This window comes from Mustela erminea, chromosome 16, assembly GCF_009829155.1.
Source record: "Mustela erminea isolate mMusErm1 chromosome 16, mMusErm1.Pri, whole genome shotgun sequence".
In the NCBI taxonomy this organism is placed as follows: Eukaryota; Metazoa; Chordata; class Mammalia; order Carnivora; family Mustelidae; genus Mustela; species Mustela erminea.
Window position 1 is genome coordinate 24,773,922 of NC_045629.1, and position 15,460 is coordinate 24,789,381.

The 15,460-nt window shown below is 39.8% G+C and overlaps 1 protein-coding gene across 1 annotated transcript in view; it reads left to right on the forward strand.

Annotated features, from left to right (window-relative positions):
- The window catches only part of KCNB2 (potassium voltage-gated channel subfamily B member 2), a 404,699-nt gene that overhangs the window by 26,335 nt on the left and 362,904 nt on the right, over window positions 1-15,460 (forward strand). The window contains exon 2 of the mRNA XM_032316872.1: window positions 3,169-3,851. Within this exon, the coding sequence (XP_032172763.1) occupies window positions 3,273-3,851 (579 nt within the window). The 5' untranslated portion in view covers window positions 3,169-3,272. The remainder of the gene's footprint in view (window positions 1-3,168; window positions 3,852-15,460) is intronic.

Here is a 15,460-nt window from a genome sequence, read left to right on the forward strand (position 1 = left end):
GCCCTGGCACTGGAACAGGAGATGTTTGTGTCAGTGTTGGGGTGTGTTCTCACCCTTTTCAGAAAACCTCTAATCTGATATTCTGGTCAGTTCAAAAACTGCTTATCTTTTTCACATTAGGATGACATGATATTCCAGAAAGAGTAAATTCATTTTGTATGTATTTGTAGCCAAATTAAAAATGGATTAGCCTTTGTTTATTATTCATGTGGACTGTTCACATAATCTATGTGAATTGCTGAGATGTCATTGAGTCTACAACCAAGTTATTTAATGGAGAACAAAGAATCAGATTCGCTACCGTAACTGCCCCATTTCTAATATTTTCAGTTGTTTTCCCTGATCCTGATACTGTTGCTCAATTTTGGGTATGTGTATATATACCTATTCCCTTGTCACCCGAATACAAAATTTGGACATGGGCGTCAGTGGCATCCAAGATACATGCTGTGAGGTTCAGAAAAGGTGGGACCAACAGTTATTCACCTTCTGGACTTAAAATTTACTGGAGAAGACAGAACGTATGGATAGGGAAAGAGTTAATTGCTAGCATTTACTTAATAGACACTAGGGTAGCTTTTTTTCTTTTTTTAAAGATTTTGTTTTATTTATTCGACAGACAGAGATCACAGGTAAGCAGAGAGACAGGCAGAGAGAGAGAGGAGGAAGCAGGCTCCCTGCGGAGCAGAGAAACCGATGTGGGGCTCGATCCCAGGAGTCTGGGATCACGACCTGAGCAGAAGGCAGAGGCTTAACCCACTGAGCCACCCAGGCACCCCGACACTAGGGTAGCTTTTAATCTCAATTTTCTTCCTGTGACTAGAAAGCAAACTTAAAATGAGAAATATAAATTTTCTTATTCTGTTCAGTTATACCTCCCTGTAGTGAGCACATCACATAAACTATCTCATTGAATCATCATAATACTGCTGTGGTACTGTAGATACTGATATCCTCATTTTGCAGAGTAAGAAATTAAGTCTCAGAGAATTTAAGTTATTTGCCCAATCACTGTGGCTTATCATTGTTTTTGTAAAAATAGGTATTTTTGTCATCTGTGATGACAGTGTGTATGTATTTACCTAACTTATTTCTGTCACCATGTGGCTGGAAAAAAAAAACTCCTCTCAATTCAAGTGTATTTATGGGTGGTATAGGAAACATTTCTGACATCGTCCAGCCACCTTTTTTTTTTCATAAATGTGACTTATTTTAATTTCAGAGGATACTTGACTTCCAGATGGAGAAATAAATTTAACTTATAGGAGTGGAGAAATCAGAGACATGCAGACTTTGGTGTGTATCTTAGGAGAGAGTTCTAATTATAAGGACCTCTTAAATTTAAGAGTTTTTCCCCTTGGTATAAGGGCATTGGCTGTGAAACATGGTGTTTTACATTAAAAGTGGTGTTTTGGATGTATGGCTTGAAGCACCATGATTTTCTGTAAAAACATAGGAGAAGATCAAATAAGAAGATCTTTGCTGCCGAAGATCAAAATAATAGATCAACAAGAGGGACTAACTAGAGCAGTTATGTCTTAAAGAATTAGTACCCAGGAGAAAAAGCTGTGGAGCAAAAGAATACGCTTGTGCGCGTGCGCGCACACACACACACACACACACACACACACACACACACATATTCTGACAGATACTATGTACACACAAACATATACACATTTAACATGTAAACATGGATTCATTTTAGGCAGGTCATTCAAATAACCCCATTTATGCATTTCTCTGGCCATAAGCATTAGCCCTATTAAATCTTTTGTCATCTGTTTTGTGGAAAACAAAGAATTGATGCATTATTTAACATTTATTAAACTCATGGGGTGCCTCGGTGGCTCAGTGGGTTAAGCCTCTGCCTTTGGCTCAGGTCATGATCTCAGGGTCCTTGGATCGAGCCCCGCATGGGGCTCTCTGCTCAGCAGGAAGCCTGTTTCCTCTCCTCCCCACCCCTGCTTGCTTCTCTGCCCACTTGCGATCTCTGTCTGTCAAATAAATAAAATCTTTCAAAAATAAGCTCTCACAATCTATAAGTGCTTAGTGTTAAGGATGCAAAAGACTTTGTCTTTAAGAGCTCCCATCATCTTGTGGGAAAGGTGTTACTGCATTGGTATGATGAAACAGAAGTGACATTCACAGAGGTTTCATGATCCTAGAGGAGGGATATCATGGAGGGCTTTCTGGAGGATGTGATTGATGTCTGAGATCAGTCTTGAAGAGCAAGCAGCAGTTAGTAAAAAGGAAATGGGAAAGGTAGAAGCCCTTCCAGGATACAGCATGAAGAAAGCTCCAGAAACTTGAGACAGAAGGATGTATGTAGTCTGGGGTTGCTGGAATATAGTGATGTTGGAGGGATGAGAGGTGAGGGTGGAGGGGTAGGCCAGACCTAATAAGGCTAACTGTTCTTTACAATGCCAGTAATGATGAATCTTTGTAGGACTGAAAGCATGGCTTGGGCCAATTTTATATCTTAGCAGATCATTCTGGTAACTATGTGGAGAAAGGTTTTTAGGTTGACAATACCAGAGTTTGGGATCCAATTTAAGAGGCTATTGTAGAAATGTAAGCAAGAGGTGATGAGGGCTTGAACCAAAATCATGGTTCAAGGGTAACAAGGACTGGGTCATGGTGGTGGAGCACTTACGCAATGTTTAGAAGGTGCAGTTGGTTAAGACCTGGTACTTAATTGTATGTAGACAGATCGATCCGGACATTGCAGAGTTTTAGCTCAGGTGGCTGGCTGTGGGGATGTGGAGGGCCAGAAATCTGAAATGGAGATAGAACAGGAACTAGTTGGGCAAGTTGGAGGTGTGGGTAGGTTAGTGTAAGGTGTTGGTTGTTCATCTAGAACGAGATGACCAACGCATAGGTATGTTAGTCCAGAGCTTGAGAAAGTGGTCTCCAGTGATAAATTTGGGAGTTACCACCTTCTAGATGTATAAAATTGAATACACAGCCTCTTCTGTGTGTGAAGCACATTGTATTGTCTTTTTCTCTTTTCTTGTACCTTGGGGCAATGATTTCTATTTCCATTAATACACAGTAATTACTATTAGACCTCCTGGTTGTGCATGAACAACAAAGCGATCTCAAAGAATGGGAAATGCTTTAGGGAAGTGGAAGTAACCAAGTGATTGTTTTTCCTTTTTTCTCCAGTTGTGTTGGTGGAAATGCCTGCCTCAGAAGGCTATCACTTCAGCTGACACTCCCACAGCTTATTCTTTTGAGGAGCCTGGCTCTGTGGCTTTGTCCAGTTCAAAATGGCAGAAAAGGTCCCCCCTGGCTTAAACAGGAAGACTTCAAGATCGACACTGTCCCTTCCACCAGAACCTGTGGACATCATTAGGAGCAAGACATGCTCGCGGAGGGTTAAAATCAACGTGGGGGGCCTCAACCACGAAGTCCTGTGGAGAACGTTGGACCGGCTGCCCCGGACGCGCTTGGGGAAGCTCCGGGACTGCAACACGCACGAGAGCCTCCTGGAGGTGTGCGATGACTACAACCTCAGCGAGAACGAGTATTTCTTTGACCGGCACCCGGGGGCCTTCACTTCCATTTTAAACTTCTACCGGACGGGCAAACTCCATATGATGGAAGAAATGTGCGCGCTCTCATTTGGCCAAGAGCTTGATTACTGGGGGATTGACGAGATCTACCTGGAGTCCTGCTGCCAAGCCAGGTATCATCAGAAGAAGGAGCAGATGAACGAAGAACTGAGGCGGGAGGCCGAGACCATGCGAGAGCGGGAGGGAGAAGAGTTTGATAACACCTGCTGCCCGGAGAAGCGGAAGAAGCTCTGGGACTTGCTGGAGAAACCTAACTCGTCGGTGGCTGCAAAGGTATGAAAAGCGGAGCGTTGCTTTCCTTGGTGTGCGGTCAGAAAAGGGGTTGCTTACCTTCCAGTGAGCATGATTGTCCTCTTTTGAGATGTTCTGGTAAGACAGTCCAGAATGTGCCTGCTGGGTGAGAAACACTTTCCAGAAGCTGATGTAGTCTGAGTTATTCTTTTTGTGAAATGGCACACAATGGCTTACTCTGTCTTAACTGTCGATACTGGGTCAGAACAGGCCTGGGCAACAGAGTCTGGAAGGGTTCTGGTGGCAGTGGCGCTGCGTGGTGGCGGTGGCTGGAATTTGCGGAGAGCGCTAGCTGGGGTCCTGCGGAAGGCTGGGGCCTGGGCTCCTTCCTGGATAGAGGTGATGTCTGTCCTTGAGGACAGAGGAGGTGCCTCCTGGCCTGGTTCTCTAGAGGATCAGTGAAAGAGAGAGTGGAGTGTGACCTCGTGTAGCTCAGGGGGCTACTAGGCCCCACGCCTGAGAAAAGGGCCATCTCCTTTAGCTGTGTAAGGAGCAAGTCAATGTCCACAGAGCATCCATTTACCTCCCTTGTGAGGTCTGCTCTGATGGTGGTGTTTCTGACTGTGGGTGCATCGGGGTTTTTTTCCACAATTGACGTATTACCCTACCTCAGAGCTCATCGTGGTTGCTTACCATCAAGGTAAATTCATGTTTCCATTGTGCCTGCGTACATCTCAATCTCAGAGTAAGTTTGTTTTGCCACGATTTGCAGCATTTAATTCAACAGCACGATGCTGTTTATCTAATTTTATTTACAACTTTGAGGGTTAGCTCAAACTGATTTTTCATCCCATATATTTACTTCTGTATTGCAATATGAATTGTGAACACAATGTCAAGAGTCGTCTTGAACTGCAGAGGCTTCGTGTTGGTATTTTGTGCATATTAGATGAAAGTGGAATATGGAATAGAGAAAAGAAAAATAGCAGAAAAACGTGTCACCATGTGAATTCTTTAAATTGCTTTGAAGTTTTTCAGTGGTTCTTTCTTAAAAAACAGTGAAGATGATGGAAATGTAATAGACCATATGTGCCTTTTGATTGGAAATTAAGGTCGTATATGGTAATTTACAACATGTAAATTGTGTAAACAATCAACTGAAGGCAGACGGTCGTAAAACTGCTTCTGCCCTGTTTGATATGCCTAGTGTTGCATCCTGGTGACTTCTAAAGGCATTTTACTTTGTGACCAGAACATGGAAGTCGGTGGAATAAAATATGTCTCTGTTGTACGTAATGAGGAAATGCACATCTTGTAGCAAATGGAAAGATTTCCACTAGGCCTTTTTATTGTTATGAATAATGTTTACTTCTCTTTATCCATAGGAAAGAAAGAAATGTGCTACACTTGTGGGTTTGGGTTGAGAAAGGTTACTGCTCATTGCAGTGTCAAGCATTAAGTTACATATTTGAGTCACTGCTGAAAGTATAGAGTGCATTTTAAAGATGAAGCAGATAAACTCTGGATATAAAGGAGTGTTTTGGATGCTAAATGATCTCTTTCAGACCTTTAGGCAACTGTGGTCTAAGTCATTGTTCCATCAGATGTTCCAAAGGGTGTCAGCCACAAATGCAAAAATCAGCAGCTAAACCAAAGGAAATGTGAAGGTTAATATGGCTTATTTGCTTATAACAGTGTTATTAACACATACCTAAAATTAAGTACTGTTATAGAAAAGATTTGAAGGTATATACATTTGTTTTTCTGAAGCATTTCCCTTGAGGATAGAATACGGTCAATAACCTGGCTTCCCAGATGAGGGAGTTCACTGAATCTCTAAATTTTAGAATTTAGAATTTAATTGAGAATGTAAAATTTAATAGAAATTTTAGAATTTAATAATGGCCTATTACAGTACTCTGTTCTATACACATGCATGTCAGATAGATTATTGGAACTCGCTTCAAATTATGTATGTACGGATAAAAGATCTACCTACAAATTATACCCAGCAGCTCAGGACATTGGTTTTGGAAATTTTAATGTAGTTATAAATAATAAATTTGTTTCCAAATTATTAATCAAGCCAAGTGAATCTTTGCCAACCTAAGTAGATTCTTTACTAAATTTTCATAGGGGATTGGTATCTGTTTATTTCAAGATCTACATTTTCTTCTCTGTTTGAATGGTGAAATATAATAGAAATTATTTACATTTGATTATATGGTAGTTTAGTGAAAGTATTGTTCATTTGTCTGAGGTTTGGAACCTTTTGAAAACAGCTCGGTATGATGTCTTATATAAATCACTACCTTTTCCTGTACTCTTCTGGAATCATATAACTTGTTAAGTCAATGAACAGAAATCAGTGGCTTTCTTACGCACTTATCTAGAATAATTCTTGATGTAGTGAGTGCTATGTGTGAATAGTATTTTTACAACTTAGGAACAATCTGTTTTGCTAAAACTGTAGTAGGATGATACTCTAGCCCTCACTATTTGGGTTATGGGTACATCAGGATCCTGCTTATGCTATGAAGCTCTTTTGTTGGAATGCTTGGAATCTGTGTGTTTTTCCCTAACTTGCTTAGAAGGTGAGATATCTTTGGAGGAGAATATCTGTTTACCTTGCCTCTGCAATGATAGCTTACTCAGTTGGCTAGTTGAGTTGAACATATACAGAATGCTCTGTGTGAGCAACACACATTAAAGTGGACATGTAGAAAAACACTCCCTTCTCTCGAGAATTTAAAATATATTTTCTTAGCTTTAACAGGAATTTCATATCCTTAAAACCATTTGTTTTCTTCCCTTTTCGTTTTTCTGTCTTTGATAATTTATTGAATATTTCTGTAATGAAGTTTGAAGTTAGGAGTTTACTCGCCAAATCCCTAGCATAGAAGGAAAAACTTGACCTTTTCTATCAAGTATTCCACAAGAGGTTAAAATATCTATTCAGTGACATGGAATAAATACCCAGTAATCAATTCAGTAACAGTCATTCAGCCTAAGCTATGTGCATCGACTATGATACACAAAATTATTGCAAGGCCCCTCGATCTGTTGTGTTTTGTCCTTGGGTATGACCCTGAAAATAACAACTTGGCTCTTACAGAACATGCTTCTTGGTGTCACTTCTATTAATTGAACTTTGTAGTATATAAACAACTGAAAAAAATACCAAAACAGAATTTAAACAGGTATATTTTCACTGCCAATATTTCACAAATTAACATTTTTACACATACACAGAAGAACATGAAATATAATTGTGCTTTTCACAAAAAAATAACAGGGCTAATAGAAAGGGTTCTTTCATAGTTTTCTGTGATGCAGTACGATCTGGTAACATGACACGAGTTTATATATGTATGATGGACTTTGGGTTCTTTCAGTCTTGTTAGTTTATGTTGGTGACTGTCTGTATACCCTCACGTAGAGATAACATACAAAGTTGACATCTGAGGCAATTTGTGAGAGTGGGGCCCACCAAGTGCGCCTACAGGAGGGCTGGCCCAGAGCTCTGGGTTACCATGACATGGAATTGCTGCTTCTGGCATGCCTTTCATAGGAATGTGCAAGGGGAGAAGATGGGCTTAACTGGCTGCCAGTTTCCTGGGCAGTGAATTGGAATTAGACTTGATCCTGTATCTCTTCCAGCCCTGGGCAATTTAGTCAGCCTCTGGCTTGGAAATATTTTTTCTCCCTTTTCTTGGGCCTTTTCCCAAAGGGAACGCAGTAGCTGTTTGCCTTTAAATTTTGCATTATAGATAACTTCACTCTAAGAGGTGTTTGAAAGCCTTTAAGGGAAGCAGATCCTATGGCACATGGGATTGTCTTTCTTTGTGATGAAATGACAACCAGCAACCAATAAGGAGCAGGGCCTTCCTGAGAGCTGAAAGGAAAGAGGCTCAGTACTAGATGGTACCTTCACTTTAGATCTCTAAAGAAGGTCAAGGACAAAGGACATCAACTGTGTCTTCAGGCAAAGCCACTTAGGAGAGGGCTTAGCCTCCTGAGGCAAGCCTCAGCCTGGGCACAGACAGGGATATGGTGTTCGGGGACAATGCTGGCCAATGGGCCCGTCTCAAGTGTCAGGTCAGGAGGCTAGACTTTAGCCCTTATTTGATAAGAACAATATAAGGCTGCAGAAAGACTTCTCTGTTCATCCGAACCCATACAGTGAGAACCACACAGCAACCCTGTTGGGCATGGTCCAGGGTGGAGGGTGGGGCACTGCTTCTTGTCAGCTTCCCTTCCCGCTTCTCCTAGGTATCCACAGCCATCACTTTCTTACCTACGGATTCCTCCCTCATCCTCTTAGGCTTTTCCCCATTCTCTCCTCTTCCTCTCCTTCTACCTCTCTCCCTTTCTCCCTCCCTCTACTGTCTTCCCTCAGGAAAGGGAAGATGATTGACTATAGAATTACTTCTCAACATTTTTTCATTAATGGCCCCCTAAGGAGAAAAATTAAGTTAAATTTAAATTCTCCCTAAAGAGAGAAACTAAATACTAAGGAATAAGATTTTGTCACGAGGGTGGAGCTTGGAGAGCTACAGACCATTGTAACATCTAAGATTTTTTCACCCTTCCCCTCAAGAACCAATTTTCTCCCACTGACAGTGACATTGATCCCATGGAGAATGCATACAGTCGTGGGAAGGAGACCTGCCTGCAGCTCATTGCCTGCAAACACCCACATGACCCCACTGGCCCATTGGCGCGGCGCAGCACAACACCTAAAGCAAGCATGGGAAGGTCGGTAGACCTTAGACAATTTTGGGTCAAAAGAGAGGCCTGTATCGTAGGAACAGATGTATGGAGTCTGCCACTGGGACTATAGCTCTCTGGAGAGAGCCAGAGGTCCAAACTGTGTCTCAGGGGATGGTTCCTGTTTAGTTGCCCTATCGGTGATAACTCCCTGAGAACCACGCTCAGCCTTCCAACTCAATTAAGAGTGTGGGCAACTCAAGTCACAGAAATAGTGAAAAGAAAATAAATCCAAGTAAAAGAAAAACTCCTGTGTACTCAAAAAGGGGGAAAGAGTGCATAACATTTTCATTCTATTTCCAGTGTATGGGTTCACTTATTCTAATGCTTTGGATGAAAAAAAAAAAAAAGAAATATATTGTAACAGAGCCACCAATTATTTCCTTTTAGTCTAAGAACAGAACTTTCGCATGTTGTGTATTTGTGTGTGTGTGTGTGTGTGTGTGTGTGTGTGTATACACATGTACAGGTTCCCCCATTATCTGAAAATAGAGCATTCCTAGGAAATCCTTTGTAAGCTAAAATGACATAAAGCAAAGGAGCAGTTATCATTTCATAGAAGTGAAAATCCTATTTCTGTTTCTTTCAGTTAGTGAAAACAGGTTCTAGTGTGGGTCTTTCATAAAAGCCAGTGGCATAAAGAGAAATTATAGATAGAGAGGGAAGCCGACGTCTATGTATGTATACATAGGCACTCACACACACAGTCGGGGAAACAGCTGTGCCTGTACATAGCTCTGAGTTGAGCTTTCCAAGGACTGTCTCAGTGATAAACAACAACAGCAACCATCAGAACCATCAATGGGCCCCCAAACAGACTGATGCATTGTGAGTGCACATGGAAATCGCCCTATATCAGTGCACCTCTTGGTGCCTTGGTGGAACCTGTGCAATCCCTGAGTTCTAATCTAGGATTGCCAGGGGCCTAATTAACATACCAGTCATGTCATTTCTGTATCATTTACTGTTTCTTCTTCTTTCCTTTTCCTTTCTGCAGCCCAGCTGTACGGATGAGGTTTATGCTCTTCCAATAATATGGCATAAGAGTTCAGAGGTCCTTAAAAGAACTTGGCCGGTCTGTAGAGGTTTAGATTGGAGATATGTGGTTTTTTTTTTTTTCTTTCTTTCTAAAATACATAATTCATGCAGACTAAATGGTTGAAAGCCTGGAATAAATTAGGCGTTAAAAAAAAAAAAAAAGGAAAGATAACATAGAAAATGTTGAGTTTTGATTAAAATGTTTCAAATATTCTGTTCCTTAGTTCTAGTGGTCCTATTTTGAGATCCATGCTCCTCTGTTTTCCACTAAAGGCTGCCCTGAAACTGCACCACTTTTTGTCCACTTGACCTCATTTGATCAGGGAGAGAATGGTGAGAACAGAGGAGGAAATTGATAAAAAGCTCACATCACACATTCTCTTACCTAGGGTGCCATGGGTCCTGCTTTTACTGAGAATGCCCTGGTTAAAACCTTTTGTCTGAGGCTAATTATTAACAGCATCTTCTTTCACTCTTAAAAAGTGTCCCAGTTTGGATGATAAATGATTACCTTACATGGGAATATTTTTGAAAAAAAAGAAATTATCCAAGAATCATGCACTTTTCCTCTTTGCTTTTTTGTTCCATTTGAGGAAGGCTTGTCTTAATTTTCAAGCACTTTTTCCATCTCTTTTGAAAAATCATTGGTTTTCATTAATATTAGAGTCAGATTTTTGGATTCCTTTCAAGCTTGGTTTTTAAATTTCAATAAGTAATTATCATTTTCAATGTTAAAAAAAACAAAACAAAACAAAACCAAGGCATTCTTTCTACATTATCTAATGTTATCACAAAACAGACATTGGGAGTATTTAAATATTCTGGTTTTGAAAATTCATCTACACTGCTTTGGTTATTAACAGATTTGTTTTCTTTATTTCAAGTGAGAGACTTTACAAAGTGAATGTTGTACTATTTTAGGTGAGCATAAGTATTATGAAGGAATGGTCACAATATTTAACACTTTCCACTTGGAAGACTCTAGAAGGATTTGACTAATACTTTAAATGTCCTTATCTGAGCTCTGTCACTGTGAACTGACCTTTCTAATGAAGAAAGATACTTTCAAAATGATCAACAAAGTTGATTCTGAAAGAATTACTGGAATAAAAATTGATCAAAGCATGATTACATAGAAAAAAACCCTCCAGCTGCTGATGTATAATTCATGAAGTAACCATAGATTACAGTAGATTTTTTGGTTTTGGCATTGATTTAGCATTGGTGGTTTTCTTCTATTTGACAACAACCCCATTGTTCCATGACATTCAATAATCTATAATGTGATAAGGCCTAAATCTGAATGCCGTATTATATCAGGTTGGTTTGTTGGAGCTGGTTGACTTTGTTAGAGAGTGAGTTTAGCTGGCCACTGAGCACTAGCTTAACCCCATTTGGTTTTTTTCTCTTCATTGTTACATATACCAACTCATATTAAATGTTCCTGTATTTTATAGGGGAGATTATATGGTACAGTAGAGCTTTGCGAAACTCTCAGGACACATTCCTCATTAAAAATATCCTATTTAGGTATTCCAAGAGTGACAAAGCTTTTTAAGGTAGCAGTCAGCCTGGAAATTCTTCTTTCCCTCCAATAGCCTGGTCTTTAAACCTTTTCCTGCCTCAGCAGTGGACCAGAGAAGGACAAAAGAATCTCCAGGCCAAGACAGTGGGCACATTCTACAAGCTGCACTTCCTGTATCTATCAGCAGCGTTCAGCCCTACCCAACTCACTCTTTCCCCACATCTCTTGGAACAGAGTTGATGATGACTCTATAATTTACAATCAGAACTTTGAAGAACTTGAGGAGACGGAGACTTCTCTGTAATTGCAATGTCAGCCTTGATACACAGATGTGACCAAGCTAGAATCAAGAACCTAGACACAGAGCATCCCACTGGGAACAAAGAATTACAGTGACTGGCACAGAGACAGGGTGGCAATGACCTCTGGTTGGAATAGTGGAAGAGGAAGACATTCGCTCTCATCCCTCCCAAACCTTTCCAGGAGGCACTAAAAGCTAACATCCGAACTATTTCCAATTTCTCACCTATGTATTATTTAGTTTTGGCTGTGTCTACATTTTGCTAATGCATGAAGCAAATGTATTTTTCCCCTTAAATCATAACATTTTGATAAAGCGCTAAGTGAAAGAACTCTGGATATTACTAAGAACAGAAACCTGAAGTATATAATCCAGCTAATGTTTTTAGTGATGTTTGCACGTCTTGGGTGGGTGAACCAGGTAGTATCAGCCCTCACTGAGGCGTACCTGAACTAGGGGTGTGTGTGTGTGTGTGTGTGTGTGAAGGAGAGAGGTGCATGTTATTTATATACACTGCCACCTCTCCACTATAGCGTATTATATTATAAAAATCCACCTGCACAAAAATCCAATAAAATTCCACCCATATTTGGTAATTTAAGGTAGATGCAACTTTGTCATCCGAGTAAGACACCTATTCAGAATACAGCTCTTGTGATAACTGATCAGGCATGAAGTCCATGGAAAGTGCTCTAATGGTCTAAGAATAGCAGGAAGAAATTTCATTAGTCTCCTAGGATTTTGTTTCAGGATGCTAGAGGTCATTGCCACCCTGGATTTCACGCTTTTACTTATGTCCTGTTGAGTCACTCTTGACACAACCACAAGTGTTGAATGCCACTTTAAATAGCTTCTCTAGCCTATGCCACAACACTGCCAAGGACAGCCACGTATTCCCTACACAGCTCAGAATGAGGCTGCTCGGTTATGGCATCCTTCCCTGAAAGGAACCTCAGGATATTTGCACATGAGTGAAAAAACTCCCAGGCTTCCAGTCATTGTTTTGTCACTAATTAACATAAAACCTAGAGTACAATTTTGGATATTGAAATGCAGTTGTCTTAGCTGGTATCATCTAAATTAAATTCTTAACTATATTTGTTCTTTGAATTAGATATTTTCTCTTAAACAGTCAAATTTTAGTTTACATCTTAGAGTCACACCTATCTTTTAGAACTGTGTAACTTTTACAGTGGTGTCCAAGCATACGGTTTCAACCAGAATTTGGTTGGATGGAAAAGTAACTCAGCACCACCATCTATGAAGTATAGCAACATACTTGTGTGATGAAAAATAAGTGTGTTTCATTAATACATTGGAAATTTTCACTTTGGGAAACTAACAGGAGGCCTTGCATAGCATCCTTAAGGTGAGCAACCTGTTCCATTTCAGTGTAGCTTTTAGTTCAGAGGGAGAAAAACATTGTTAGGCAATTCTGTTTTTTCAAAGGTGATAATTTGCTATACTACAGATGCAATGACCTACAAATGCAATGAAAGAAAATATGAAATAGTAGGCTAGAATCCAGTATAATGTGAACTTGCTGTTACATATTTACTGTGTAAAAAATCTAGCACATTTTATTATATTTCCTAAGTGAATTCTGCAGGTGTGAAAATTATTGTATTATGTAAGTAAAGTAATTGCATTATGAGCAATATTAAAATTCAAAGCAAAAATCTCTTTAAAGCACCGGACTTTATTTTTCAAACTCTAGCTCATGAGCCATTATAAATATTTTAAATTACAGAGTGATTACAAAGTGCTAATCACTGAACTCTTTTTTTTTTTTTTCAAAGTTTTGTGTACAGGTTATACATGAGGGTAGCTGAAAGGGTAGCAGACTGTTTTGATAGGCATATTTTAACAATTTATGAGGTACACGTACATGTTTGAGGGAAGAAATGTTATATTTTAGTGGAAAAAATTGTTTTGGGTTCTGTGTTTCCCTATCTTTGTTAAGTTTTCCAGGATAAGCCAAAGCACTGAACTTTTTCTTTTCTGCTGCACTTTGATGCACACATCTAGAGTCTGGAGGTTAGATGACAGGTCTCTGCTGTTTTTAAGGAATGCAAAACCTGTCCTGCTCCCCACTTCACGCACAGCTCTGCAGGTCCCCTTAAAAAGCCCCCTCCTCAGGGATTGTCTTAGTTATACTTCCTAGAACAACTTTTTATTGTTATTATATTTTTATTAAGGTGTAATTGACATAGAACATCACATTAGTTTCAGACATACAGCATAATGATTTGATATTTACATATATTGCAAGAGGACTGCCGCAGTAAGTCTAGTTAATATCCATTATTGAACATAGTTACAAAAAATTCTTCTTCTTGTGATGAGAAGTTCTAAGATCTATTCTCTTAGCAACTTTGAAATATACAATACAGTATTATTAACTGTAGTCACCATGCTGTACATGAACAATTTTGATTTTCCATTTAATTTCTTAGGCTTCAGTTGGATTTCACCTTTTTTAAAGCCCTGTTTTAAATATTTCATGAGGTGATGTCTACTTAAATTTCAGTGAAATTGAATGTAGTGAAGTTTCCAAATTAGAGAAGGTTGATTAACCTGAAAAAAAATCCAGACTTCATTTTGTCTTTAACTTATAAACAACCATTTGCTTTTCCTTATCTCAAAGCATTAGAGCCGAAGAGTAGGTAAACTTTTTCTTCTAGTCTGTTTAAAATCAGTATCTAAATAGCGCTTTTCCTCCCTATTTGAAAGAATCTGATTCTTTACCCATCCTATACCCTTGCTTAATTCACAAGCTCTGGCTGTTAAAATTAAGCTGGTTTTTCTTTTCACTCCCTCATAATAGTTGTCAGTATCCCCAGAGCCTTCTGTTTTGAGCACAAATTTAATTCTGGGGGAAGAGACTGGTTAATTGATACCTGATACAGTAGCAGATGGTTTTTACAAGGCTAGATTAGCTTCTGTTTTCAAAGTCCTCTGTGAGGTAGAGTTTAACTTCCTGATAGCATCAGAGAGTTCTTGCAACACTTACCCTGTCTTCTTCTTTTGAGACCAGTTCTCTTCTAACAATACTGCTTCCTTCACAACCTGGAAAAAATGAACCTTGCTCCCTGAAGCCCAGAGTCATAAAGTGAAGGCCACATTTTTCTTGTCCCTCCCATAATTAGTGTGACATTCCTCAAAGAGCAGAAAGGGAAAAAATTATATTGAGCCTCGGCTGTGTGTCATATACACTGAACTCAGGGGTTTTGGACATTGACCCTTTACAACAGAGGTCAGCCAACATTTTCTGTAAAGGGCCAGATAGTGAATATTTTCAGTCACTGTCACAGTTACTCAATTCTGCCGGTGTAGTGTGAAAGCAGCCATAGCCAACAGGTAAACCAACAAACATCGCTGGGTTCCAGTAAAGCTTGGCAGCAGGTGGGATTTGGCCCTTGAGCCATAGTTTTGCCTATTACCACTTTATATCAATCCTATGTAAAAATGTCATTTATCCCATTATGCAGATTAGGGAGGCTAAAACCCAGAAAGATCAAATTCATGTCTCTTGTCCTCTGCTAAGTGGCATATTGGAACTTGTATCCCATCTACCAGCGTTTCCCTATAATTCTTCTTCCCGTCTAGTTGCATTTATCGCTTCTTTCTCATCACTGTTCATTATTTCCATCACTATCCAATATTCATTGAAGACTTTGGTTTATGACTAAAAGTCATCTTACTACTGTACCCCCTCGCTATCCTGCAGGACAACGAGCTATCATAAATTCCAGCCTAAATATCCCCCATCTTGAGCTCAGCACGTGGATGAAACTGCTTTCCCTTTGGAATCTGGAACTCTGATGACAACCGCTGAACCCTCCATTTCCCATCAAATCTATACTTTGTCCCTGTTGCGACTGCTTTTGCCTTGACTTATCCCATTCTTTTTCCCCTCACTTGGGAGCATTGGATCCATTGCCATAGGCGAGGCCTTGACGACCTCATACTTGGGTGGAAGCGATATCGCGAACCAAACTTGCTCACTTCATTTCC